This window comes from Ischnura elegans, chromosome 4, assembly GCF_921293095.1.
Source record: "Ischnura elegans chromosome 4, ioIscEleg1.1, whole genome shotgun sequence".
NCBI lineage: Eukaryota > Metazoa > Arthropoda > Insecta > Odonata > Coenagrionidae > Ischnura > Ischnura elegans.
Genome location: NC_060249.1, coordinates 117,809,395 through 117,836,334, shown reverse-complemented (window position 1 = coordinate 117,836,334; position 26,940 = coordinate 117,809,395). Strand labels below are relative to the sequence as shown.

Genomic DNA, 26,940 nt, shown 5'->3' with positions numbered 1-26,940 from the left:
ATATGTCAAAGTGATATATTATTAAGACTTTAAATTTTCTAAAATTCGTTATCTTTTAGACAGATTTAAATTGCGGAGCGAGTTTAATTTTGCTCTGCATTGAGTAGAGCTATGTATAATCCATTTTTTAATTCACGAGTGCGGCCCTTCCATTGTATACAAGGTATATTATAAGTTAAGGTAGAAATTCTCGTCGAAATTTTCACGAAAGAACAGTCTTAATCAAATATCTATCACGTTTTTTTCGAATACCCGAGAATTATTGAGAGGAATGATCATGAACACGGGATAATCACGTATGTGTCGAATATTAAACAAGGAGTACATTATTTAAGTATTCTACGGATTAAGGTAGGTTTGCATGGAACTTCACGATGCATTCCGTCAGTCTCACCCCCCTTCATGGATTCCCTCTTCAATTCAAAATAAGGCTTACTCCCTGTCATTCTATCTAAAAATCCTTTTCTTTTCCTTCCTCTCCCTCGTTTCCCTAGCATTCTACCCTATATCATTGTTTTTAACATCCCCTGCCCGCTAAGTACTCGCTCCATCCACACCTTCTGTCTCCTCCGTATCTCATCAAGAACTGACTTTCCTCACCCACCATGTCCGGCACTTCTTCGTTCCTCTTCCTTTCCGTCCAATTCACCTTCTCCATTCCCTCATGTCGAATGCCTCCACACCTCTCTCGTCCTCCTTCCTAAGTGTCCTATTTTCCGCACTGTAAAGCGCTACACTCCAAATCAAACTCTTCACCAACTTTTTCTTGAAACTCTCACATAACGATCCTCTCATGAGCTCCTTCCTGTTCATGAGCGCTTCCCTTGCTAACGCGATTCTCTTCCTGACGTCCTTACTGCTTTATCCGTTTTCTTCTAATGTGCAGCTCAAATAGTTAAATTTCTCTACCTGCTCAAGGTTTTCCCCACTTTCTTTCACCTTCAGCCTCACATTTCTAGCTCGCGATGTGATTTACAAAACCGCATAGCCTTAAAAAAAAAAGTACTATGTCTGGTAAAAATAGCGGTCGTGTGGGAACTCTCTTAAGAGGAACTGTTGCTCCCTCTGCACGGCCGTCGGCGAAGCAATGTATGGGAGGGTGAGGAGTTAGGTAGATACATTCATTAAACGGGTGGACGTAAATGTGCGTGCATGCATGCATTTCTCTTATTGGGTGCAGTTTGGGGGGTGGGGGTAATCATTTGCCACGACTCTCGCACTGCTTCAACTTCTCCCTGGGCGAACGAATATTACCGATCCATTTGCGAGGCTCCTGTCGATGTAACAGGAGGGTAGTATAAGTAGCCATTGCCGCGCGATGGATGCCGTATTTACGGCCGTTAACTTCGGGTCTCGCTTCGAGTTTCGAACCATTTGCCAGAGTATGCATGTCCTCGTAAGCGAAGAGATCGGATTCAAATACCGTCGAAGGAAATAATATTTTTCGATACAAATGTACCCGCACTTGTAAGTTGATGCAGATGTGTGTGTGTGAAATAAGAAAGAGGATGACCTCACTGCACAGGACATAGGAAGACATCCTGTTCAAATTGGACGTCAATGTCTCCGCGTTAACTTTCTACAAATATCTGACTATTAAAAATAAAATATAGTAACTATGTAGGCTCAATTTAAAGTTGATCATATCATTACTTTATTTCTCCTTATAAATTGAAATACATTTTGCCCCATACTAGTGTCATTTACTAGTTTATATAGTATTTACTACATTGAAAAGATACGTTACATGGAATAAATGATACACTCGGGAGTTCATTGGATGAATTCAGTCTAATACGACTTTCTTTGCTTTCCATTGGCGAGCATCATATTCATGTGAAATACGTATGAGCGGCTATTTCATTTCTGCTGGAGTCTCTCCTGTGGGCTAAACTTCTGTTTTCGTTGCCGAATTTTCAAGTTAACTCCTATTTCATGCTCAGTTTCGAGTCATTCAACGGCCTAGAGTGGAGATTTATGGTCACTTGTTAAAGTAATAAGTTGCACAATATTTCTTCAACGAGAATTATAACGTAGATGTTCGATTTTATTGTGTTATTTATTTTTTAGGTCAAAGTCTTTGCGGTATTTGCCATGATTACGATATTTGGTGAATTGACATAAAAATCAGTATTTGGCGCATCGTTTAGAATCTGGAATGTGATAAATTCGTATAAGCAATGACCCTGTGAAAAGCCTGGTATACCTTGTATTAAGTTTATGAAAAAAACCGTGAATTATATATTCATTAAAATATCGAGTGTAGGCAGTCAATTTGGCTGATTAAGAAACCATTCTTTGCCAACGTTTCGGAATGTAATTAATCCCATCTTTAGGATTTCATTGAAAAAATCGTATGCGGGTGCAAAAACCTACATCTCACAGGTTAATCAACAATATTAATACACAATCGATGTGTTGTACCCTCGTATGATTCTTACTATGAAACCTTGAAGGTATATATGTTAAATACTGAAATGATGATAAAGAATGATATTTAACACCCAAACTGAGGACCCAGACTCGATATTTTTAATGGATATGCAAATCAAGAAGTCGAGACTCTGAACCGCGAATTTGCTGCAATAATTCAATGGACATATTCATAATTCATAGAAGGAAGAAAATTCCTCAGGACTGCAGTCTTGCAGCACCTTGAAGTGGATTCAAGAAATAAGCCCTCGAATGAACAAACCCTAAAAGCTGGAAGCGTAGGACTAAAGGTATTTCATGGTAGTCAGTTAAGAGTACTGGATGTCTGTAGGAAGCTTTTTCCAGGCCAAATTAGGATAAATGATTTTCCTATCGCAGGAATTTTCTCAGTAATAAAGTGCTCTTAGCGGATGCGGTCGGAAAATGCGAGATATCTCTTCATCTTGCCTTTTATTTATCCATATCAGAGACGACCACGAACGAGATAAGCAAAAATTACGAGTATCGGTTTTATCTACCACCGTTTTCAGTCCCCATTATCCAGGCCTTTCCCTTAATTGTATCCTTATACTTTGTGAGAAGGACGTGGGATACGAGTGGGGATATCCGTAGGCTGCTGCAGAACTTGCTAGGTAACCAACCATTAATGTGGACTTGAAAGTAGTCGGTCTCACGCGTAGCAGGTTGGTGAACTTATTCTAAAACTTTAAACGAAACAAATCTTTTTTAATTAAAGAGGTAACCCAAGAGGAAGAGAGATTTCCATTTCATTGTCCGCTTTCCACTTCGGACGCGAATTTGAAACGATGCATTACTGCGTCCTAGTATTATCTTGGTAATCCTATCATCGAGATGTGTACTTACTCCTTTCTAAGAGGTGGCCGCAGCAGGAAGCGTCAGGGTAGACACATTTTCTACAATGCGGCCCGCGTTTGTCCTCTCTAAGGCTTCTGACCTTTTTAATTTGAATCGCTTTACTTTCTCTATCACCATCGAGATAATTTCTCTTGTTTGAAGTCCGGTTCAACCGTTAGCTGGATGCGGAATCGTTGTTTCACCCTGATTGATTTGATTTTCAGGTGGAAAAGTAAAAGAGAGATGCTATTTCGCACTCGTCCGGCCACAACTTGAACACTGAACATCTGGGATCCAGGACGGAAAGACCCAATTCGTGAACTTAATAAAATACAAAGGAAAGCTGCGTGATTCCTCAAAAACTGCTACGAGCATACAGAAAGCGTTACACAGATGTCAAACGAATTAGGTTTGGCTGCTCGCTGGGCTCACTAATAGATTGATTGAACTATTGAGAATAGATATATTTCAGGGCGACGGAGAGAACATAATATAAGAGCTCTAATACATTTTCCTGGTCCGATGGAAGCAATAAATTGAGAGAGATATTTTTCCGAACAGTTAGGTATGGGAATTCGTTTTTCTCCACAACAATAAAGGACTTTAGTAAATGTCTGGTTTAATTTCGTTAGAGCACTTCCTTTTTATCTGTTAACGGCTGTTGTTCTTACACGACCCGTCACACGTCTATTGAGGTGGCTTGCGGGGTAGTATGGAGATGCAGATGAACATGCATGGTTGCAAACCCCCGAGTAGTAGATAGTTCTACTTTTTAATGGTGGACTTTTCTCCATAAATTTAATTATTCATCATTAATCTACTTCCTTAGGCCCCTAAAGTATGGGAAGAACTCCAATCTGATTTAATTGCTCTACATATGCATTTCATTCATAAGTTCGGATGGGTAGAAAATTTAAGTTCGAAAATACCACTGTGTGATAAAATTAAAAATGCATCGATCTGTTAATTGGAATACCCTTTGTTTAGAATGGTTGAAAGGTTGGAGATATGGATTTTAGATACAAGGAATATTTTGTTATGTGTGCAAAGATAATGAGATTTAGTTTGAAATAGGAGATAACCCTGCCGTTACCTCCAGTGATAGGCGATGGAAACTGAAAGATATTGTGTCTCATAAATAAATAAACTCTTTACTAATGGCATGGCTGATTGTCAAACAATGTTACGTACCTACGCTAAAAAAACTTAACTTCGAATGTCAAATATTCGCATAGTGATATGCGTGTTTTGCACATAACCATATTTTTTTGTGTCAGATTGTTATCGATCTCTGATATCGGTACGTATGGAGTTTTAATGTTTGATTTGAAGAAGTGAAAGCGAGTCTTCAGGGAAAGATTTTATGTCAATCGAGTAAGGTGAAATCACTTTTCCAGCGCCTCTTTTGAATGAAAGGGAAGTGACGGCTGTTAAGTGACATTTATTGCGGAATCTCCTCGTAAAAAGAAGGCAAGAGACTCTCGGGCCACCCAGCATTGATGGTTTTGTCGGCAATTATGAAGTTGTTGCGAAAGGTGTGAAAACGCGAATTGAGGAACAAGAGACCGGTTTACGGGAGGACAGTGGAGCGACCGCAGTCGGAATCTCTGATCTTTGAAGTCGGAATGTGTTTCCATGTCGGATGCTTTGCCACTTGCTCATGATGACAGCTTTGTGTTTGTTGATGACGGGAAACAGTTATCCCTAGGGCGCTATAGCTCGCTACCTAAGCTGCAGGTTTTTTTTCATTGTGAATATGCATTTCGAACGACGCAGGATATGGCTGGCGAGGTGAGGCAGCTTTTAGATGAGATACGGAGGAGACAGAAGGCATGGATGGAGTTAGTGCTTAGCGGGAAAGGGGATGTTGAAGATGGTGTTAGAGGGTAGAATGTTAAGGGAACGAGGGAGGGGAAGGAAAAGAATAGGATTTGTAGATAGATTGAAAGGGATTAGGCCTTACAGTGATTAAAGAAGGCAGTGCTGGAAGGAAAGGGAGGCTTCCAGATCACTTCTTGAACACTCCATGGAACACTGCATAATCGGTAGAATACTACAATAAATAAATAAATAAATATGCATTTCATGTGCACGTACTTGACAGCCTTCCGTATTTTATATTTAGCTACCTTTGTACCGATTCGTAGAAAAACCCCAAGGAAATTCCGAATCGCATTCCTTCCCTTTTCATTTCAAATATTAAAACCAGAAGTAACAGCATTGAAAATCGGAGATAACCGTATTTAATTTCACATTAATTGCCATGAGATAAAATTCCTCTGTACCGGGAATCGAATCACGGACCTTGAAGATCACATAGGCTGATTTTATTTTGGTTTTCGATGAATTATATATTTTGAGGGAAACGTAGTGTGGCCTTCCACGGTGGAAATGTTTTAACACTTTGAGTTCCGGCCGCTAATTTTAAAGCCCTACTGAAAAATCCAGCCATTTTTACTAAATTTGCAAATTTTTTAAAACATTAGCATCAAAAATATATTTATATCGATGTATATTTCAATAAAAATGGACTTTTCTCTTCTTTATGAATGAGTTGAATAACATTTATTGCTAACTTTTAAATATATATTTTAATAATTAAAACCTACTGTTTTTGTTAAATAAAAAAGTTGCAACAAATGATGTACCGCCATAAAATGCATAACAATTTTTTTAACGCTCAATTTGAACTATTTAAAGCATGAAAATCACACAAAAGCTTTGTTCCAAGCAAATCATTCAAAATCCTGGATGACAAGAAGGGTCACTGCACCCTCAACGAACGTTTCTTTCCTCCAAAGAATTTTCACTCAAAGTAGGCTGAGATAAGGGTGCTGGTAGCTACAGTGGACTTTTCGTCCTTAAGACATTAAGAGAACTCTTTTTCCATCGAAATTGAATTGAAAATCCATTTTTGAAATAACAGAACCACTAAGCAGTAAACTGAAAAAGTACGATGGGCGAAATATTACAGCTTCACGCAGACAAAGTCAATAAAATAAATAGACGTAATATTACGCCCATGGCACGCAAAGTGTTTAAAAAAATGTTTCACGTGGTTTCACAGCTACATAAATAATCGAAGAATATAAATACGACCTTTAGTATAGGCTGTGATGTATCTGACGGCAGGTTTTCTATTGTCTCTAAGAATATGAAACAAAAAGGAAGACAATGGCAGGTTCCACAATTTAATTAATACTGCGACCGGTTTCAATACATGGTATCATCATCAGGCACTTTTGGTGTTCTCAGGAATAAAAACTATCTTTTTATATTCAAAATGTAATTCCTTAATTTAGAAAATGAATACGACTGTTACTATTGCAATAATTTTCTAATTTTTATATTTTCCGTCGGTTTCAAATATCAAAACCAAGAAGATTTTTAGAAGTTTAGCATTGCGATTTTATGGTATATTATGCGATTTCACAGGTAAAATTCCTCTGGACGAGAAATCGAACCAAAAACCTTTCAGATCACATAATCTGATTGTATTTTGTTTATTGATAGATATATGCTGAGGGAAAAATAATGTGGGCATTTAGCTCTCTTCAACTCCCTTCTAGATAATACCATATTCTCTACAATCAGGTAGGTATCAGTTTTTTTAGGCTTAGTATCTATCCATTCACCGTTGCATCATGCAACCTAGCACCCTTTTTTTTCAAATTCATTTAAAATTGATGCCTCCGAAATGGCACGTCATAATTTCCACCCAACTCCTCATTCCTATCTCTTGAAATAAAAAAAGAGCTCTTGCGAAGCGCACATCGCTTGGTCGATGCGAGATTGCGGTCTGCGTGTTGTTGCTTTTTTTCATCTTCCGTGTGTGCGAGCGGTGGTCGCGTGCTGCTTCATCGCCCTCTCTCGGTTCGCGTTCCGACGAAAAGGCGCTCTGCGTTCGTTGTCTCTCGCCTCAAAGTGGGCTCGGGTCGCCCTTCTCGAGATCGCTTCCGCGGAAAGAACAACTTCCGCGTGGATTCCAAGCTAATCGTTGTTCCATTCTGTGCCCTTGGTGCGAAGCTAAGTTGAAACCGCCTCTAAGTTAACTTGTCGAAACTCAGTCGCCAAGGACACCGATTTTCGTCAACAACCATGCCGCACAGATCAGTTTGGCAAAGCTGTTTACGATATTTACCATTTACGCTCAATGAAATTGTATTACGCTGTTTGTTTTACTTATTTTAAATCTACATTTGTATACAACCCCGCAAGCAGCCCAAATATACGTGTATCGGGCGGTGTTAGGACGCCAGCCATTGACAAAGAAAAAAGGAGAAGCTCTGACAAAGTTCCACCCAGCACTTATCAAAGTCTTTTATTGTTTGGGAGAAAAACGAACTCCCATAGCTATCCATCCGGCAAAATAGCTATCTTGATAGATCATTTCTTTAGACCTGGAAATATAGTGGGGTCCTAATATGATGTTCTCCGTATCGCTCTTATTGATATCCATTCTCAATTGTTCAAGCAATCTAAGCCTAACGCGCAGCCTCCCAAGTCTCCAGTGGCTCTCAGCCTGATTCGTTTAACATCTGAATAACAATTTCTGTTCGCCCGCAACAGTTTTCGCGAAACTTCTCTTTGTATTTTATTAAGTTTTTCTATCCCGGATTCCATATGCTAGGTGCATATTCAATGTGTGGCCTAACGAGTGTAAAATAGCATTTCCCTTTAAAATTTTCATTCGAAAATGTTTTTACTGCATTATAGAAATGAACGTTGCAGAGTCGAATCGAAGAATAGGCTTTACCATCGCTCCCAAAAATTCTGTATCAAGTACAACCGGCTTGCAACATTTCTAGTTTGATGGTTCAGTTTAATTAATTTTTTTCAACATAGTGTTCTGCTCTCTGGTCAACTTCAAAATAATTCAGTAGAACACTTCCTTTTTATTTGTAAACGACCTGCCACACGCCTTTTTAGGCGACTTTCTGGGGATTATTTAGATGTGGACGTAGATAATAAAGTAGTCATTATTGACATGGAACTAAACAACAATCATACGCATTCCTTCAAAGGAAACCACTTGCCACTCTTCCATGTCGGTCCCTCTCTTTTTCTGGAAGTGGTTGGAGGGCGCCTTACGAGATCGCTTCTATGGAAAGACTATCCTCTTCCGCACTGTGGATTCCTGGGTAATCTCCCTCTACTCTTCAGCTTTGATATTTCAAGGTAGACAATTGAATATGAAACCTTTTGATGCTTTGGTACCAGAGGCACCGAATTTTTCATGAATCGCAAGTATTTCACTTCATTTTACCATATGAAGTTTCACTTTTCACTTAAGGGAGGTTTTTTCGGCACATTCATATCGAGATCCCGTTCTACCCACACTTTTTATCTCCGATATCGTTCTTTAATTTTTTATGCAGATTGTGTGGAATGGCTTTATTAAGACTGTGCTATTAATTTGAATTCTGAATTAAAAGTTTAAAAAATAAAACCTGCTGAACCTAAATTTATTGTTTTCTGCGGATTTGTTTGTGTTAACGAGTAATTAGGAACAAAAATGTCTGGTTTTCCGTTTTTATTCCTAAGTTTCTTATTTTTTTAAGTTACCCAGTCCTCTGCACTCTAATTTTTGCATTCATCTATGAGCTCTCGGGTGGTTCGATGAAGTTCCAAATGGTATTTCCAAGGTACTATGGAACAGAAATTATGGGAATGGTAAATAATTACAAGGCATAAATATATAATATTACTGTTTTGAAGATTTTTTTTTCGCTGGAACAACTGTGAGGATGTTTTCACTAGAACAAATTTGAACATTATTTTCCCGAAAACTATTTTGAAGTAGTTTTAAAAATCACTATAGCATAGCAAAATTGTTCTTGTGAATAATTTTGCAATGCCATAGAGGTATAAAAACTTTCCAGTTTTTGCAAATACTTTTGCTGTGCTAGATCATATAAAGCCTCCGGACATATTCACTGTGGAATATGCTATTATAGTTTTCCACTTCATAGAAGTGGCGCAGCGAGGGGGGGGGGGGTTTGGGGATAAACCCACCCCCCCCCCAGAGCTCACAGACATTTTTAAGTTAAATCTATTTTACTTAATTGGATTAATATTGCTTATAGAATAGTGTGAGGATTAATAAAATATCCCTCAAAATACAGTAAAAATCACCATTTTGAACCATTTATCTCAATTTTTTTCCGGTGGAAAGCCTCCACACCTCCCGCTTACCCTGGCGGGTATGCAATACCCCCAAGCTCCCCAATATTAGTTACGCCTGAAACCCCCCCTAGCCTAAAATCCTAGCTGCGCCCCTGCTTCACAGTATTCCATGAACTTCACCTAGGATTGAACCAACTAAATAGGTATGCGGAGTACACTCAAACAATCTAATACACAGTTCAGTTCAGCTCCCTCTTGCAACTCAAATCATCATGTGTCTCTCTCTCCCTCGACTCTGTCCCTCTCTTTTTTCTGGAAGTGGTTAGAGGGCGCCTTACTCCGAGATCGCTTCCACGGAAAGAGGATCTTCCACTTCCGCGTTGTGGATTCCTGGGTAATCGGCCTCTGCTCAAAGCCCTTGGGCGAAACGTATACCCAACGCAGGATAGCGGGCGACATAAAACCGAGAGAAACGCTATTTAAGCTTCCCTCAACTTCGATTAGAATATAACGAGAAAACCTTTGCTCTGACTTTCATCCCGTTTTTTTTTTAATACGAGCGTGCTGCGCCCGCTCCCAGCGGGCTTCCCCCGCTCTTTTCAATGCAGGTCCACAGAGGGATAGGCGCGTTTCTAATTTTTTTAAATGTAGAAAAAAAAGGCAGGGTATTATGTACAAATTTAATTGGAATGTTCATGTACAAATTGAGGTCAGAGGACCTCTTTAAACACAACATTGGAAGTAATTACACTATCCTCTGTTAAACGCACATGATGACTCATACTTACGTATGAACAGGAGACTTGAATGTGGAATCAGCCGCATTTTGATAAAAGTTATTTAAAGAATGCGAGATATTGTTGCAAATTAGCAAATGTATCAGTTTGTGCGCCGTTAACGTCACGAAAAGTAACAGTTTTTTTTAGAAACCAATTTTAGGAAACAATAGCAATATTTAGGAAGTAAGACATGCCGTCGCATGTTCTCTGATAAATTCTGTGCATTTTGGTAGCTCATTTGTAGAGTTTGGTAGCGTATAAGTTGAGAAAAAGGTATCTATACATTAGAAATATTATAGAAGATTGATAAAAAAAACAACTCCCCGATCGCATCCCATTTTACATCTCTTATTTAATACCCCATCCTATCCCTCCCCATCCAATCCCCCCCGGGTGGGTGACTGCCCACGTTCGGGAGAGAATGGCTATCATTTTCTAGCGATGCTCCCCGTCTCGCGTCCCTCGGATGGGAAATCGATCGTCGGCAGGTCCTTCAACCCCGCCTCTTCCAACCATTTCGTTCTCCTCTGCTTGGTGCCGAGGCGTGCTCCACGTCTTTCAGGACACCTCATCGGTTGATGCACTTTTCCAAGATGCGGATTTTTATCTGCCGCGTAGTTTGTTTGTTTTGCACACACACCTGTATGTATAAACCATTTGTGAACAACCTCTATCTCCTCATCATCGTCATCGAAGTCGCTATTTTTTCATGCACGAGCACTGTTATTACATATGAGTAGGTAGCTATTTTCCCTACCACATCGATAATCTCCCGAGTCGAGAGTTCTGAAAATCACGCAAGCACAAAAACCGAGGCAGAAGCGTTGTTCTTTTCACCTCCCAGCTATTCAAGTCTCTTGTTACACCACTCGACGCATTTATTTAATTCATATTCATCACCCCGAAAACGGCAATATTAGATCTTTGCATAGGGAGGCCTTTACAAACAACAATGGAATATCGTAAGTATCCATACCCTGGATACGGTCAACCTACCCGGGTGGGACTCAATCCCGCGACCTTCAGGTTGGCAGGCGAGGACTAAACCCGTTGCTACCGAGGCTGGTTATTTTCATTTACTGACGTGTTTTGATTCTAAATCATCTTTCGATGCTTTCAGGTTAGCAATTATATTGTTAGAGTGTGGTGGTGGATTACTATCCTTGATATTATTCGTCCATAAACACTTAATTTCTTCCTTTTGGGATCACTTGTGCTCTTCGCATGTTTGGGGAAAATAAAATAGTGAATAATGAATCTGCTCGTCAATTACCAATTTTCATACGTGAGTGAATTATTGGAATCATAATAATATGCTATCTACAGAGGCGATCAATGGTACGGTAGAATAATGGCGACGTTTTTAATTTCGGAAGGATTAGTGGTGTTGGGTTTTTAAACATTAACAAACTTTAATTAATAATTAAATTTATTTGAAATAAATGTTGGTTCTAATTTCATGTTCTTTGTGTCGCTCTGAAAGATATCTAATCTAATTTTCTCAAGTAATCTAAGCGTAGCGCGCAGCCTCCTTAGTAAATTCCAGGCTGTCACGTCTGAAAGCAACGCAATGAGAGCCGAAGTTTTGCGTAAGAAATATTTCACAAAAAATTCAAAATACGACCGCCCTTGTAGAGTAAATTAAAATATCTTTTACTGTTGGTCCCTGTGGCGTGTGAGGGTTTGGTGTCTATGAATTCGCCAGTACCGAGGGGACTGATCGTAGGCGTGGTCGGAACGCATGAGCTGAATAATTCCAGTCCAGCTCATGCCATCCACATTTTCACGGACCGTTACCTTAAGTGTGGGGTTTTAGGCGTCTGGAGTAGAACTCCTGAACTTCTGGTTCTATTACTGAGGGAGGAGTATTAATTATTGCGGCAGGCCCCTCCCCTCTCTCGCCGTCCTCCCACGCTTAAGCTCCCTGACCATGGGGTTAGCGAGATCGACGGAGGTAATAAAAACGAGAGGGTCTCTGGTTTGAAAAAGAAAGATTCTCTTCCGTTAATAAGCGGGTATTTCCTCTCCTCTCCCTCGGGGATTTGAGTCATGGCTCAACCACCGCCCTTAAAATGTCCACCGACTCCTATTTGCATTCCAGTCTCTCCTCTTACGATATCCACTCTCCTCCCCTTGTATACACGCCCATGTTCGGCATGATTCGATATATTGATGGTTCGATTGGTCGAAATCAGTATCTCGCTTAGGTTGGGGAAAAAGAAATCCATTATTTTTGCGTGAGCTTCAAGTCTTTATTTAACATGGTTCGGATAGTCCGATTTGGGTAAAGATGAACCATTTTGTTCGATAATTTGTTGCCATTTTAATGGTCGCTTCATAATGCTTCTCCTATAAGTCTTGGTGTTTCTTGGCGAAAAACTAAAGTAATCGTTTCACAATCTTCTCTTGATGCCGATTTCTTATCACTCAGGAAGTTTTGCAATTCGAGAAAAATATGGTAATCGCTTGATTCCTGGTCCGGACTATATGGTGGATGCATAAAAACTTCACAGCCAAACTCCCGGAGTTTCTGGCGAGTCAGTAGATACGTTTGTAGCCTGGCGTTGTCTTGATTGAACACAACACCTCTTCTGTTGGCCAATTCTGGCCGTTTCTGGTCAATAGCTTCAAACGGTTCAGTTGTTGAAAGTAGGGATCCGAATTTAATATTTGGCCATATGGAAGTAACTCATGATAAATGATTCCGTTCCAGTCCCACCAAATGTGAAGCAGAACCTACGTGGCTGTTAGTCCCGGCTTGGTCACCATTTGAGCTGCTTCATCGCGCTTTGACCACGATCTTTTTGTTCGCGCTTTGACTAATATTTTTATCGTATGTGATCCACTCCTCATCTCCAGCCACTATTCGTTCAATAAATGGGTCGATTTCATTTGTTTTGGCCGGGGCTTCACAGATGGAAATTCGATCCAGCAGGTTTTTTGGTGTGGAAACCAAACATCGAGCTTCTTTTTTAATCCAGCTTTATGCAAATGGTTCAAAACTGTTTCATGGTCGATCTTCAGTTCCTGGGTAATGCTACGACTACTGACATGCCGGTCAACTTAGATTATTTTTGTGACTTTATTGGCATTATCTTTGACAGGTCTGCCTGTGATAGGTTCATCTTTAACATCAAAAATTCCCGAATGGAATCGAAGAAACCTATTTTGCTCGTAATTAGCTGTTACAATATGAGAACCGTAAACCCTATTCACAATTTCAGCCGCCTGGCTTGCATTTCCGCCTTTATCAAAGAAAAACTGTAAAATGTACCGAATTATTATCTATGTTGATTTCCATTTTTAACATACTCTTAATATTGCCAATTTACAGTGGCCCTATGCTTGTCAGTAAATTGGAATGGCATATCATTGACGTGATTGGCTTCCTGTTAACGAATCAAAGTTCAATTCAGACTCTCGGTGATTAAAACTGCTGGCAATTGATGACTGACTATCGCAATCGTTTCTTTGCTCGGCTCCTATATGCTAAGTACCAACTATTATGTCATGTATTCCAATTTATCTCGGCAGAATTTTGCCAATTCTCCGGATGGCATCGGATGTATAAAAAGGCATATTGAAACGGCTCTGCTTTACAGATATTTAGAAAAAGGTGGCCAGAAGTCGCGTGTTGGATTGTCTATTGCAAACATAGCTGACCTCGAAGGCTAGTATAATCCCGTCTAATCGACGAGAAAGTCATGTAACTGTTATTATGTAGATTAATATAAATAACCACCGCGGTGCACCGGGTTACTTCCGCGAATCCTTCTTCCGTTCTGAAGGATTTCTCTGAGTCGAACAGAAAGGTGTCATGACAATTTTATTTTATGCATTATTTTCGAAATTTTGTATAAACACATTTGGTAGAAGGTAGGTACTTATCGATTTTGAGGAAAGAATTACACGAATTGTATGCATAACGGTTGGCAATTTTGGTGGGTATTATGTTAGCTGTAAGAAAAAAGTGGTTTAACGAATCGCACTACCATTCATTCATTGGAGTACTGTGAGCTTAATGCAAATCGTAGTCAATTAATCGATCCAAGTGTGTAAAAGCCTGGTTACACGGTACATTAACACGTACAAGTTAATGTACGTTTGTGTGAATGATTTTGGTGCACCGAAACGGAACATGTTCGAATGCATTAACCAAATTAGAACAGGTTCTATTTTCTGTGCATGCATTCGCACAAGTTTGGTGGTTGCACGGTGCATTTTGGAGTTCATTCTCGTGTTCCTACATTTAGACATTGACCCGTACGTTTTAATGTATCGTGTAACCAGGCCGTAACAGAGGGATCAGGAATATTTTTTTTTTGTTATTTATTTTATTTATTTTCATACCACCGAAAACAGCTCATGTTGGCCTTTACATCGGGGCTCTTCAACATTTTTTAAGAAATACACATTCACGAACAATCATGCCCTGGGTAGGGGTAACCTACCCTGGCGGGACTCGGACCCGTGACCTCTTGTATGGCAGGCCAGGACTCTACCCCGCCTCCACCGAGGCAGGCGATTGATATTTTAGCCACGCGATTCTTTTTGAGTCACCGAAATTTTTCGAAGTCCCGCATACACCACATGATTTGATCATATAAACGACGATGCATCATTTTTTCCTTCGTAACGAACCCAGAAGATGTTTAAGTCCACATCACGTAAGCTCAATGGGTGATATGACTTCAAAGTCGCGAACAGCCGGTCTGTCGAAGGAAGTGTGTAAAAGAAAGAAAAAATGGAATAAGAACCAACACCAGGTTAGGAAGCGGGAACGATTTTAATTTATCGTTTCTCAATTGCTATTGATGTGTTGCTTTTTACCTTACTTATTACTCTCGAAGGTAGAATGCTCTCCCAATAAGATGACGCCTAATTTCAGACGCTCAAATGAAGGGCGATTGGCCGCAATTTGCTCGGAGATAAGTCAAATTTTCGAGAATCGTTCGACGCGGCCAGTAGCCGCCGCGGAGGGGTTTTAGTTTTTGTTTTAAGCATGTCTTCCTTTCCCTACATCTTTGTGTTGCGTAGACGGAAACGGAAGCCTTTCATTAAGACAATAATCGGCGGCTACGTCGTTAATTCGCGCAGGTGAGCGGGAAACCTCATAACTTTTCCTTGGAGAGCAGTTTGGCCTCCGTAGATTCTCCGCTGAGAAATTGTGTTGAATCATTGTTATCGAATCCCGATTCAATGTAAGGCATCTCCTGAAACATCATATTTCTCTATTTTTTGGCAAATGGAAGCAAGTAGATGCTAGATTTTCAGTTCTTATGGATAATGTATTCGATTGAATGAATGACTCTTGAATAACTCAGAGAACGAGTGGAACCTTTGTTTAGTGTTTGCGATGAAATGAGGATTTTCAAAGCATTTTTTCAGCTGACAGAATTCAGGACCTTAGTGTATCAATGGTATCGAATGCTCCTGCTAATTGAGAACTTTTCTCATGTAATCTGCCCGCTATCTGTTTTATTCGTCAGCAAAACTGCCGTCACTCACTAATACTTCTTTCCTTCTTAATTTTTCCACCTCTCTCCTGGAATTACCCCACCACATAAAATAAAAATGCCAAAATACTCCAACAGAATCCTTTATTTGAATCGCTAATTGCAGAAAGGCATCATGTCCACGTTAGACGATTTTTCTTCTTTTCCTTTAACTTGTAGCCTGGTGCAAGACTTAACGTTTCCTGCTAAAAGGAAACATGTCATGCTAATAATACCGATTGGGAATGTTTCCTTTTAGTAGGAAACGTTGAGTTTCGCACCTAGCAACTACTTAAAGGAAACAAAAAGAAAGATCGTCCAACTTGGGCATGATGCCTTTCTGTAGTTAGTGATTCATTTACCCAACAAGTCCTCGGATGCTGAGTTGTATTCTCTCTCTCTATCTAACCCACAGCGCCATAGACTTGGAATGGATTTAAAATTTGTTTTCATATTTTTATTATATTTCGTTTCTTTTAATGCTTTTGTAAAATAAATTTACTATGAATTAGCTTCACGGCTGCTTGTAAAAATGATTTAGCTATATAAATAAAATAAATCGTACATTCACAAGGAGCATCGTGTCCTATGATGGCGCGTAAGGTGATTTCTTGGTTGGTGGTGGTGATTTAAAAGTAGAATTTTCCCACCTTCAATTCTAAATACGGATGCCCAATTCTCTTTTTTTCTGAATACCTTGGACCCAACGTCGGACGTTTCGGGAGCACCGGATATTGGGAGTGACTCATCCATGGTTCGATGTTTCATCTTTTTTTTGGCGTGACCTTCTTCGTCGCTTCAATGCTAATGTAATCAACTTTGCCCATTCATTAGCATTTTTTCTCACTTCACTGATTTTTTTTTCGCGATCCTCAACTGACATCTAGGTGGTTCCCCCGAAGCTCTGCGATTCGAAACGGATTCTTTTTCGGACGCTTCATTTTTTAAATATTATTTTGAAATTATATGAATCCACGTGTAACATTCTTCGATGTTAAAATTGATATAATATTAGGCATCATTTTGCACATTATTCGAAGTGAGTGTTGTATTTATTTTATTTTATTCCCAAGCCACCGAATTCAGCTCACATTGGTCATTTTTAGGGATGTGCGAGTAGTACTTTTTTACTTCGAGTCGAGTATCGAGTCAAGTTAAAAACTACTCGCGAGTATCTAGTCGAGTCGAGTATGGTAATTCTTGGACTAGGCAATGCAGCGATGCACGCTCCAAAATATTCTCATTTTTTTCAATCCCCTCGCGAATTTTCCATTTTGAATGCTCAGCTTGATCTAAAACGGAAAAGATAATGAGGAACATTAATGGCAATTGAGTCACAGTTAGAAGATGAATGATAATTATTGTGTCTTTAACAGTTCCATAAGCACAATTGAAATTAATTAACCTCTAGTTAATATGTTGTCAATGAATGAATCCAAACTGCTCATAAGAACCCTCGATAAAGATATTTGTACAATTGTAATTAATATTGTACACGTAAATGCATCATGTAATATTTCATCCTTTCAAATTCTCATGCAGTAAAGCCAATTTTTCTACATACTCAAGAATCAGGTTTTCATGTCTCCATGTTACAGTATTACTGCCGGCAGAAAAATATCTTTCGCAATACTGTTATGTTTCTGGAAAAGTTCTTTCTTTCCAAAGTTGCAAGGTTTGGTAGCCTTGGGAAGTTTTATTTGCGAACCTTGGAAAAAAATCGGGATAATTAAAAATATCGAGCAACATTGCCTGGGTGATTTGAAATGGATTGACCCCCACATGAGTTTTATGATAGCGCTCTCTGTCGGCAGATTTCTGAACTTACTGGCCTCGACAGCTCTGTTAGCGAAACTACTCGACTCGACTCGACATTCGTAATACTACTCGAAATCGATTCGAGTACCGACTACTAATTTTGTCACCTCTAATTTTTAGCTTTTTGGTGTAAATGAATCCAGTAAATTAATTTTCATTGAATATTTTTCTTATTGATCAACCATTTCAATTTTGGCACACATTAACGCATGCCCTCTTTTTCCCTCTTGTCTTGGCAGGAAGGGGTGTCGGAACTGCAAGTGTCCCAAGGAGGACCACGTGTTGGCCGAAGATGGCGCGGACGCCGCCAGGGAGGCCGCGGCTCACCATCACCAGCACCACCAGCACCACCACCAGCTGCAACAGCAGCAGGGAGGTGTCGTGCAGCAGGGGGGGTCGCGGGGTCCCCCCCTGAGCGGCAGCCACGCCCCCTCGCCCTCCACGCCCTCGTCCGCCTCCTCGCCCTCCCCCTCCACGTCCTCTTCCTCGCAACAGCACCTCCAACAGCAGCAGGGTGGCCACCAGATGCTGCCCCCCGGCCCCTTGGACCCTCGGAGGGGCCCGTTGGGGGCGGTGGGGGCGGGGCCGGACCCCCAGAGGCAGTCGCAATCGGATGACGACTCGGGCTGCGCCTTGGAGGAGTACACTTGGGTGCCGCCGGGACTGCGCCCAGAACAGGTGGGTCCTTCCCCCAGTGTGAGAGTCGATTTCAAGAGCAGGGCGTGTATGCTCATAATTTCAGGAACGGATCAGCATTAGAGATCACGTCGCTTGTAAGAAATTACTGTATTAATAATGAAAGAAGCTTTGTTTCTTCCACAAGTTTTTTAAAATTTCTATTTTATTACAGGTTTCGCCTATTACACCATTATCAAATACTTATTTGATATCTTTCTATCCATCTCTATTTATTATTCCATTTCTATTTATTCTATCGTTTCTTGGAATCGGAAAGTGATGTGCCTGCTGGTAAGTTGTGGAGTATTTTTACCGCGAAAGTTTTACTGCAGAAGCTGGTAAGAAGTTAGAAGTAATTTGCAATACGGGCACGGTATGAGCACTAAAAATTATGGGGAATGGATGATTACGAATTAAATAAAATTTCTATTTTATTACAAGTTTCGGCTATTACACCATAATAAAATACTTATGTGATAATGGAGTAATAGCCGATTACTTATTTGATGATGGAGTAATAGCCGAACCCGGTAATAAGATATAAATGTTATAAACTTGTGGAAGAAACAAAGTGTCTTTCATTATTAATATGGAGCCCTTACACCACGTACGTGTTTTGCTAAGTTTCGATTTAACACATAACCATTTTCGATGTAATTTTTCGCGGCGTTCAGGAGCCCTGTACAGTAAGTCCAGTCTCCTCGTTTACGAGATTTCGGAATCTAACTGTCCGTTTCCGTCACTCGGAGGCGCTTTTATGCCATCCACTATCCTAAATTTACTGCAATTTCGTGCAACTCGCGTCGCCTGCAATTTTATTTAATTCTTCATCATCCATCCCCCATAATTTTTAGTAAACATACCGTGCCAATATTGCAAATTACTTGTAACTTCTTCACAGCTTCTGCAGTATAACTTTCGCGGTAAAAATATTCGATAACTTACCAGCTGGCACATCACTTTCCGATTCCGTGAAACGGATAGTCATTTTCCGAGACCCTCCGTCATTCGCTCTCGGACAAGTTTCCGTGACGGAGAGTTCGGATAGGCGTCAGTGTATAGCTCATTCCGAAATTATGACGTCTTTTCGAGAACCAACCGCGAACTATCCGAGAGATTACCTTAGTGGATAGGGCCCCAGGTTCGCAGTAGGGCGAATTTCCGGGTTCCGTCCGCGTTGTAATTTTGATGGCGACGTTTCACCTACTGTGCTTGAGGAGGCCTACAGCGCAGTAGGCGAAACGTCGGCATCAAAATGACAACGGGGACGGAACCCGGAAATCTACCCTACTTCGAAATTACTGCGTTGGCTTGCCGGAACGGGAAGATTCGCAGCAGCGACCAACCCCGGCCTCACTACCTAAAACCCTTCACTAGCACTAACTCAACTCGTAGGGAACTTTGCGAGGGATGAAGAGGCCTCGGTAAGGTCGCGTCGGTTGAGATATCACTAACTCACACGTACATACAACACAAATTCCTTGGGCTCAACTCCGGGATAAAACGCTCGAACTCGAGCGATGGTAAGGTGACTTGGATGCGATGTGTGGAGCTGTTCCGAAATCAACGATATTTGCACATCAAAAAAAAAGTAGAGTAAATCGTAAGTGGCCCTGCTAAAGTTATCACTGGCGTTGCTGAAGGTCAAAGCGATCCGATTTTCAGGGATAAGTAACTTACAATTAGGGCTCCTTACCGAAATTTGTGTTCATTCTGATGTGATCCATCAAATTCATCCTTTTTCATTGCCATTCCTCGCAATTAGAAATTCTCTTTTGCGAATATTTAGTATTAGCGGATCGCTTTACATTTATCTCTGCGGACATTTCTGAAAACAGATTATGCTGTGACGAAAGAGGCTACACGAATCAAGATTCTACGGGACGGTCTTAGGCTTCCTACGTATAGTCCTCGTGGTTCTCTGGCTGGAGATGATCTTTTGGCGTGGCTAAAGTTCTTTAGTCGCTCACCTTGCTTTCTTGCGTGTTTTTTCCATCTTTAGTGTCAAAAATAGATTTTGCGGATTGGGCGGCCATTAAATCTGTTCGCCTGCGGACTTTCTTTCTGATCCCCTCCCTTCAGGACTAATATTTACGACCTCGTCGCTGACCCAGGAGGCAACTGCGTCCTCGATCCGAAGATTTCCATTTTAACCATTTCGTGGCAACGCGTGTTAAAGTCACGCACGTGGACCTCATCCCCTCCCACTAGATCCGTTTCTCGGAAATGATTTATTTCCAGGTAACAGGTCACCATCCTTCGAGCATCGGATATAATTATCATTTAACCACTCTTCTTACCAGACTTGGCTAATTTGAATTTGATCGGAATCCTACGGAATAAGAAATTAGCTGATGGACGAAATTGGAATGATTGTTTCCAAGAATCGGCGAATATGAAATGGGATAATCGTGGTAATTAATACGTTCTAAATCTATCTTCACTGGTTTAGATTTTTAGATTGTTGCATTTCCATAATTGATTTGGCTATCAAAATTGTATCTGGAAACAGAGAACACATCATAAAAAATTTCACTGATGTACAAATGGGTATATAATTTATTATTATTGTATTGATATTGATAATATTGCGTCACTAGCCAGTGTTGTATAATAGCTCTTGTACGTAATTTCTTCACGATGCTATCTGTTGAATCTGCCCTATTTGGAAACACTTTGTGTGGTTCTTAAATGGTAGAACTTTATATTTCCTGATTTGTTCATGATGCGTTGGAATATTTTGCTCCTCAGGATATTGACATCAGGCGCAGAAAGACTTGATCCGTGTACTTAAATAAATAAAAAGGAAAGTTACGAGCATTTTTGTACTAAGGATTTAAATGAAAGAGAGGAATTTATACTTATACTATTGGATTTCACATTTTGCCTCCTCTGTCATTTTTGTTAACTTTGCTTAATTAAATTCACTGTTTTATACGTCCTAAAATTTTGCATTGGTTTCATTAGCAAAAATAAATGAATTCCAGGGTTTCAGCGTTTTTGTGTTCAACAACGAGCGGCAATACCTTATTAGTGGTATGAATAATTCATTGAACCCCTTTTGCTGAGCCAAAGCTTTCTAAGGTGAGTGCATTTATCACTCCTTGGCAGTATGAATCTCATTGTCAGCCGAATGAACTCCGTATACGATATAAATTTTTACGTACATTTCTCCTGGATTGTCTAGTGGAAAAGTAGTTCTCTTCTAGACTCCCTAGTTAGGTACGTCTTTGGAAATCGATCAGCGACTGTAACTTTCCCTTTTGTGAGAAAAGGAAACTGGATACTTTTATTTGAGTCACTAAAAGTAAGCATTTAAATTCATATTGTTTTTAGAATGTGTGCTTGCATTTATAGATGTGAGAATACGTGGCTGCCTTTTATTTTCAAGCTGCGGTCTTCTGAATTAAAGGACAAACGCGTGGCATTGTAGGCATGTTCACAATGTTATACTATTTCTGGCCTTATGATTATGTCTATATATCTTTGAAACTTACTAAAACCATATCAATTATGAAAATTGTGTCTTATGCCTTAAGTAGGCTTAACTCGATCTAATTCTGAGTTTTAAAGTTTTTTAAAATTTCCTAGCGGTAATCTCATTGGTTGAGTTGCTTCTGTGCGTCCGAATGTTTTTATTGCTTTATAATTTTTGTAGGAATAGAAAAATAACTTTGCTATTATTCCTTCCATTCCTACGATTATGGATTTCCACCAAGTTACACCCGCTACTATTAATTATGTAATTTTTGGTTTCCTTACAATTTTTGAATAAGTGTGTTTCCTATTATCTTATTTATACTGGTTTATTTTTTTGCACAATTAATAATCCGGCTGAGGGTGGTTGGTAAGGGCTAATATTAGAAAGAAACAAGGAGCGTTTGCCTTGAATACGCGAGTCTGTTGTAGCTGAGAGCGAAGACATTAATATGCAAAACAGCGGCCGGGCCCATTCCTCTTCAGGCTACGTCATCTGGACTAAGTTATCGCCATTAATTACGGGAAAATTTTAATGGGTTTCTAAAGCTCATAACGGGGGTGCGTTAGAGTCTGAGGAATTTGCTCGTCTTCCTTCTAATTTATCGCTTGGGCAAACGAAAATATTTTAGACGGCGAGAATTCCATTTTCGCGTCCAAATTTATATTGTGTACACAACTAGTGGAGTATGTTTATTCTCACTCTAACCGAATGCAGTGCTCGAGTGTTTTATGGGATGCGTCTCCAGTTTAATTTATGGCGATATGAAATGGAATCGGGTTGGGAGGTTGGGGTTCTTTGAAACGAGTAAGTCTTTGTGGTTCCGAGGTCTTTAGTCTTGTTAGGCAATATTAATGTAATCCCCTTTTCAGCGGGACGCTTTTGCGAAAGGCCGACAATGAGAAATGCTACCGCTTTATCTCGTACGCGGCGAGCACTGGAAAGGAAATTTTGAATTCGAATGCTGAGAGTTGATGGAAAAAAAATCATTTGAAACGATTCGACTGCGGCCTCCGCTCTTGAAATACGATTCCGACTCTGACTATAGTCATCGCGAAACACGCTCGTTTTTTGATCGTCGGCAAACATAAACAAACAAATGACGAAGGTGCTGAATGACCAATGCTGCGGAGGCACCTGAATACCAAATTCAGCTATTACTACGCACGGTTCGTGCTGCATTACACTTATGCAGTCGAAGATTTTCAATGAATTGTTACAGGGATTATGATACAATGAAAGAAAAATAAAAATACTGCGTAAAGATTGTTGGAAGCTGCTGGTAATATTTCAAGAAAAATATTAACGGGACCAGTCACTCCTTCTCAAACGCTCGTCTTTTGTCATTTCTCGTGGCAATTTACTCATTTAAAGTATATGGTTTCAGAACGAATCTTTCAGGTTATGAAGAATTGATCTTTGTTTTATTTTGTGCTATGTGTCCTAAAGTTCAATAATTTTATGTCCCGAAAAATATTGAGATAAAAATGTCAAATTTGAAATACCGGCTAAAGTGTATGAAGGCCTACTATATTCACTCTAAAATTTTCTATCATTATTATTGAAGTATTCTACCGATTAAGGTACGTTTTCATGGAATATTTACGAAGCATATTGGCAGACCACCCGCCGTGCAATCCATATTTTCGCTGAAACGGAGATGTGGCAAGGAGGAAAGCGCTTTCAAACGGGCGACGAGCTTCAGGACGAAGGCGAAATTCATTGGAAAGCAACATCCAATTAATGCTTGTCCACAGGGAAGAAAAATTCCTAAATGGTCGAGGCGATTGTGTTGAAACGACACCGCAAATTTAGCAATGAAATAATTTTTAATCGATCTCTTCGCCTTCTGTTCATGACCCATCGGAGGTTGAAAAAGAACCTCCCTCGTAAATTATAGCTGATTTATCCGTGAAATTCCGATCGCTCCGGCAGTCAACGACGCAAGCGGTAACTCCAATTTTTTCCAATATTTTGCATTATTATGTTTTGTAATTACGAGGAATTGCCTTGAAGAGTTATGAATTTGATAAATCACATCGTCATGAGTGTAAATTTCGTTTGATACCCCTAATTAAACCTCATTTCCCCATGAAACTAGGATAATTTTTCCCGTCAGCGACGGGAGTGGGGACTTTTTTAAACCCATGCGCGGTGGGTGACAACTAGTGCAGTGCGAGAGTCTCGTCTCGGAGCTCGAGACGAGAATTTCATTTCTCGGCATTGTCAGGACGAGACTCTCGGCGCGGCGAGAGTCTCGCCTGAGTCGAGAGTCTTGACGAGAGTCGAGAAGTCTCGCCCCTACGAGATTTCTCGACACCGGTTGAGACTCCCGCGTAAGACGAGAATTTCCGATGAATACCGCAATCAGTCGATGATAGAGTTTACTAAGGTATCCCTTACGACTTTTATGGATTTATTCACATTATAAAAGTATTAATTAATGATTTACGTCTGCATCCAATTTTGTAAAGAGTGTGCACGATGCTAATAGAGTTCCCAACGAGGGATTTCGAAAAAAATTGTTTCCTTTTCCTGAGCTCATTATTTAATATAAAATTTGAATCTTGGAGTGAAGGTCTTTAAATTGAAATGTAAATTTTCCCGTCGTTTCCGTTTATTTACAAACCATTATCAGGGCTTAAAATGAAATTGAGCATATAATTTTGATACGTAGGCATGTTTAAGGGTTATATCAATGTTTTTTATTATGGTAATATAAGAAAAAAGAAACATTCACTCGTAAATTAACAAAAAAGAAGAGATCACAGTCTCATTCTATAGAATTTTATGTCTTTTTGCAATGTTTATTTATGGTAACTAAGGGTCATGGTTACCAGTCAACTTTTGTTTATTAAATAACTAGCTGACCCGGCGAACTTCGTATCGCCTAACAATCAATGAACTTACAGTTTACTTACACCATTTATAAGTCAAGAGCGGCTGTATCGTTTTTAATCATTTTTAATTTATTATAATGAAATAAGGATACAAATTCAATAAAACTACGTAAATGAGTACCAAAATTGCTTGTCAGAAAGACGTTTTCTTTATTGAATCTACATAGGGTGGATCGGAGCACGTTTACGCGGATTTTTTTCAACAAATTTTCTTACGTTTTAGCTTAAGAAATGTTGGGCATTGTGGTTTAATAAAGCAGTTCATGAAATAAAAATTATACGAATTCAGTGGTTGGCTATTTGCGTTATTAGCTGTAAAAAAATGTTTTTAGGTCCAAGTCTGTTGCATACACTTGGCCCATTCAGGGGGGAGGTTGACACAGCCCCAGACCGACGCTGGACTGATGCTGAAAATCGTGCAAGAAAAGCCCATATGAGGCAGCATTTGCATTAAATGACTTAAGGCGCGCCAGTTTTAGTATCTCTGTTTGGTAAAAATGCACTGCGTAAACGTACTGCATGCGTAAACGCACCACGGTGAGCCCTACACATTCGGGTTTAATGTCTTGCGTCAAGCACCTTCTGAGAAACAACAGTTTTTGATTTGTTATCAGGCGCAAGATGAAGCGGATGAAGCTAAATAAATATAGCGAAGCAAAGCAGTGGCGCAGCGAGGGGAGGTTTTGGGGGATAAACCCCCCCCCCAAGAGCTTAGAGAATTTTTTTATGAAAGATTTTGTTATTAATATTAGGGGGACGGATAAGTAACAAACAAAACATATTTAACTATTCACACAGCCGCAAAACCCACTATTTTGAACTGTTTATCTATTTTGTAAAATGTCTGAGGGAAGTGTCCCCACACTTCCCGCTTACCTTAGCGAGTTTTCTATACCCTACAGACCCGTGGTATTAGCTGCGCCCAAAAACCCCTATCCTAGCTACGCAATTGAAGCGAAGGAAGAAATACAGAGGATGGTTTATCGACTCGTGAACATAGCACGTTAAATTGACCATGAGAAAATCATGGGTTTTCATTGGCACATGAGCACAAACAACACAAAAACTGAAAGACTGACCATGCGATTTTTTAAAATCGTTATCACGAATGCAACACGAATTGGAAATTGAATAAGTTAAAGCTCAAAAGGGTATATGAGTTGAGATAATGGAATCTACGGAATGAGGACTTCCTCACCTTTGAATTTTCCTTTGAGTGAAGTTGCGTGAATCACATTCATTACCAATTATTTTAATCACCAAACACGTTCCGTTGGACAGTTATGGTTGGTTTAGGCTTCGAAAGATCATGAACACAGAAACTACATTTTTCTGTAAATCGTGCCTTGGTAAGCCAGGTATGTCCAAGGACTTAAAATATTCAGATAGATAGTTGGTGATTTCTTCTTCGTTTGTTACACATTTAAAAGATTCGAATTCATGCAGAGTACGAACTATTTGAATTTACCTCGTTTTAGTCATCCGCATCTTAGTTCTTGCTCGCTAAATCAACCATCTTTGATTCTTTTGGAGATCAATCATATTCTGGAACTCTTTGTTGATGAGCTCACTGAAACTAATTTGAAATCATTCCAAGGAAATGAGTTAAAACTACTCGATTCCTCGACAGGAACACGGACATTACCGTTTGTCAACAATTGCTTGGAGATTTGTTTACAAACACGGTAGTGAAGTGTCAACTCGAGCTGGGCCACGGCTGGGCTTACAATTAGCTCGAATTAAATTTTTTAAATGTAATTTCAATTTAATTAATATTTTGAATATATTTAGTAATTAAAATGTTATATTGTTACTAAATTCAGTTATTAAAGTGGTAAAAACAAAACAAATTATTTAATTTGTAGTTTTGACCGACTTATCAATTGTTGTGTTACTATAACTCCTAAAAGCATGTCCATAGGAAAGAGATGAATTTTTTTTGTGAAATTATCCTTTTTTTAATAGCCTATATGTTAACCCCGCCTGAGACGAATCCAAAGAACCAAATCTCATTGAAATCGGTGCAGCCGTTCTCGAGTTATAAGTGTTCTAACTAACACGATTTTCGACTTTCTTTTATATATATAGATAGATAAAATATTCTGAAGTTATCAATGTCGATCTTATATTACAACTATTTTTAGTTTTGGAAATATTTAGGATGTCTTAAAATAATCTTTTTGTAAAATTACTTTCAATGACTAAAATAGAAATAGTTTTATTTTATTCGGGGATCCGGGAGTCTCGACGAGTGTCGAGAAATCTCGAAGGGGCGGACTTCTCGAGTCTCGTCCCGACAATGCCGAGAAATGAAATTCTCGTCTCGACCGTCGACACTCTTGGGCAGTCAAGAGTCTCGCATAGCCCTAGTAACAACA

General features: G+C 39.6%; 1 protein-coding gene across 1 annotated transcript in view; it reads left to right on the top strand.

The window, feature by feature from the left end:
* LOC124158226 (protein prickle-like) overlaps positions 1 to 26,940 on the top strand; it is a 251,085-nt gene that overhangs the window by 173,430 nt on the left and 50,715 nt on the right. Inside the window, exon 2 of the mRNA XM_046533414.1 lies at positions 17,746 to 18,184. Within this exon, the coding sequence (XP_046389370.1) occupies positions 17,746 to 18,184 (439 nt within the window). The remainder of the gene's footprint in view (positions 1 to 17,745; positions 18,185 to 26,940) is intronic.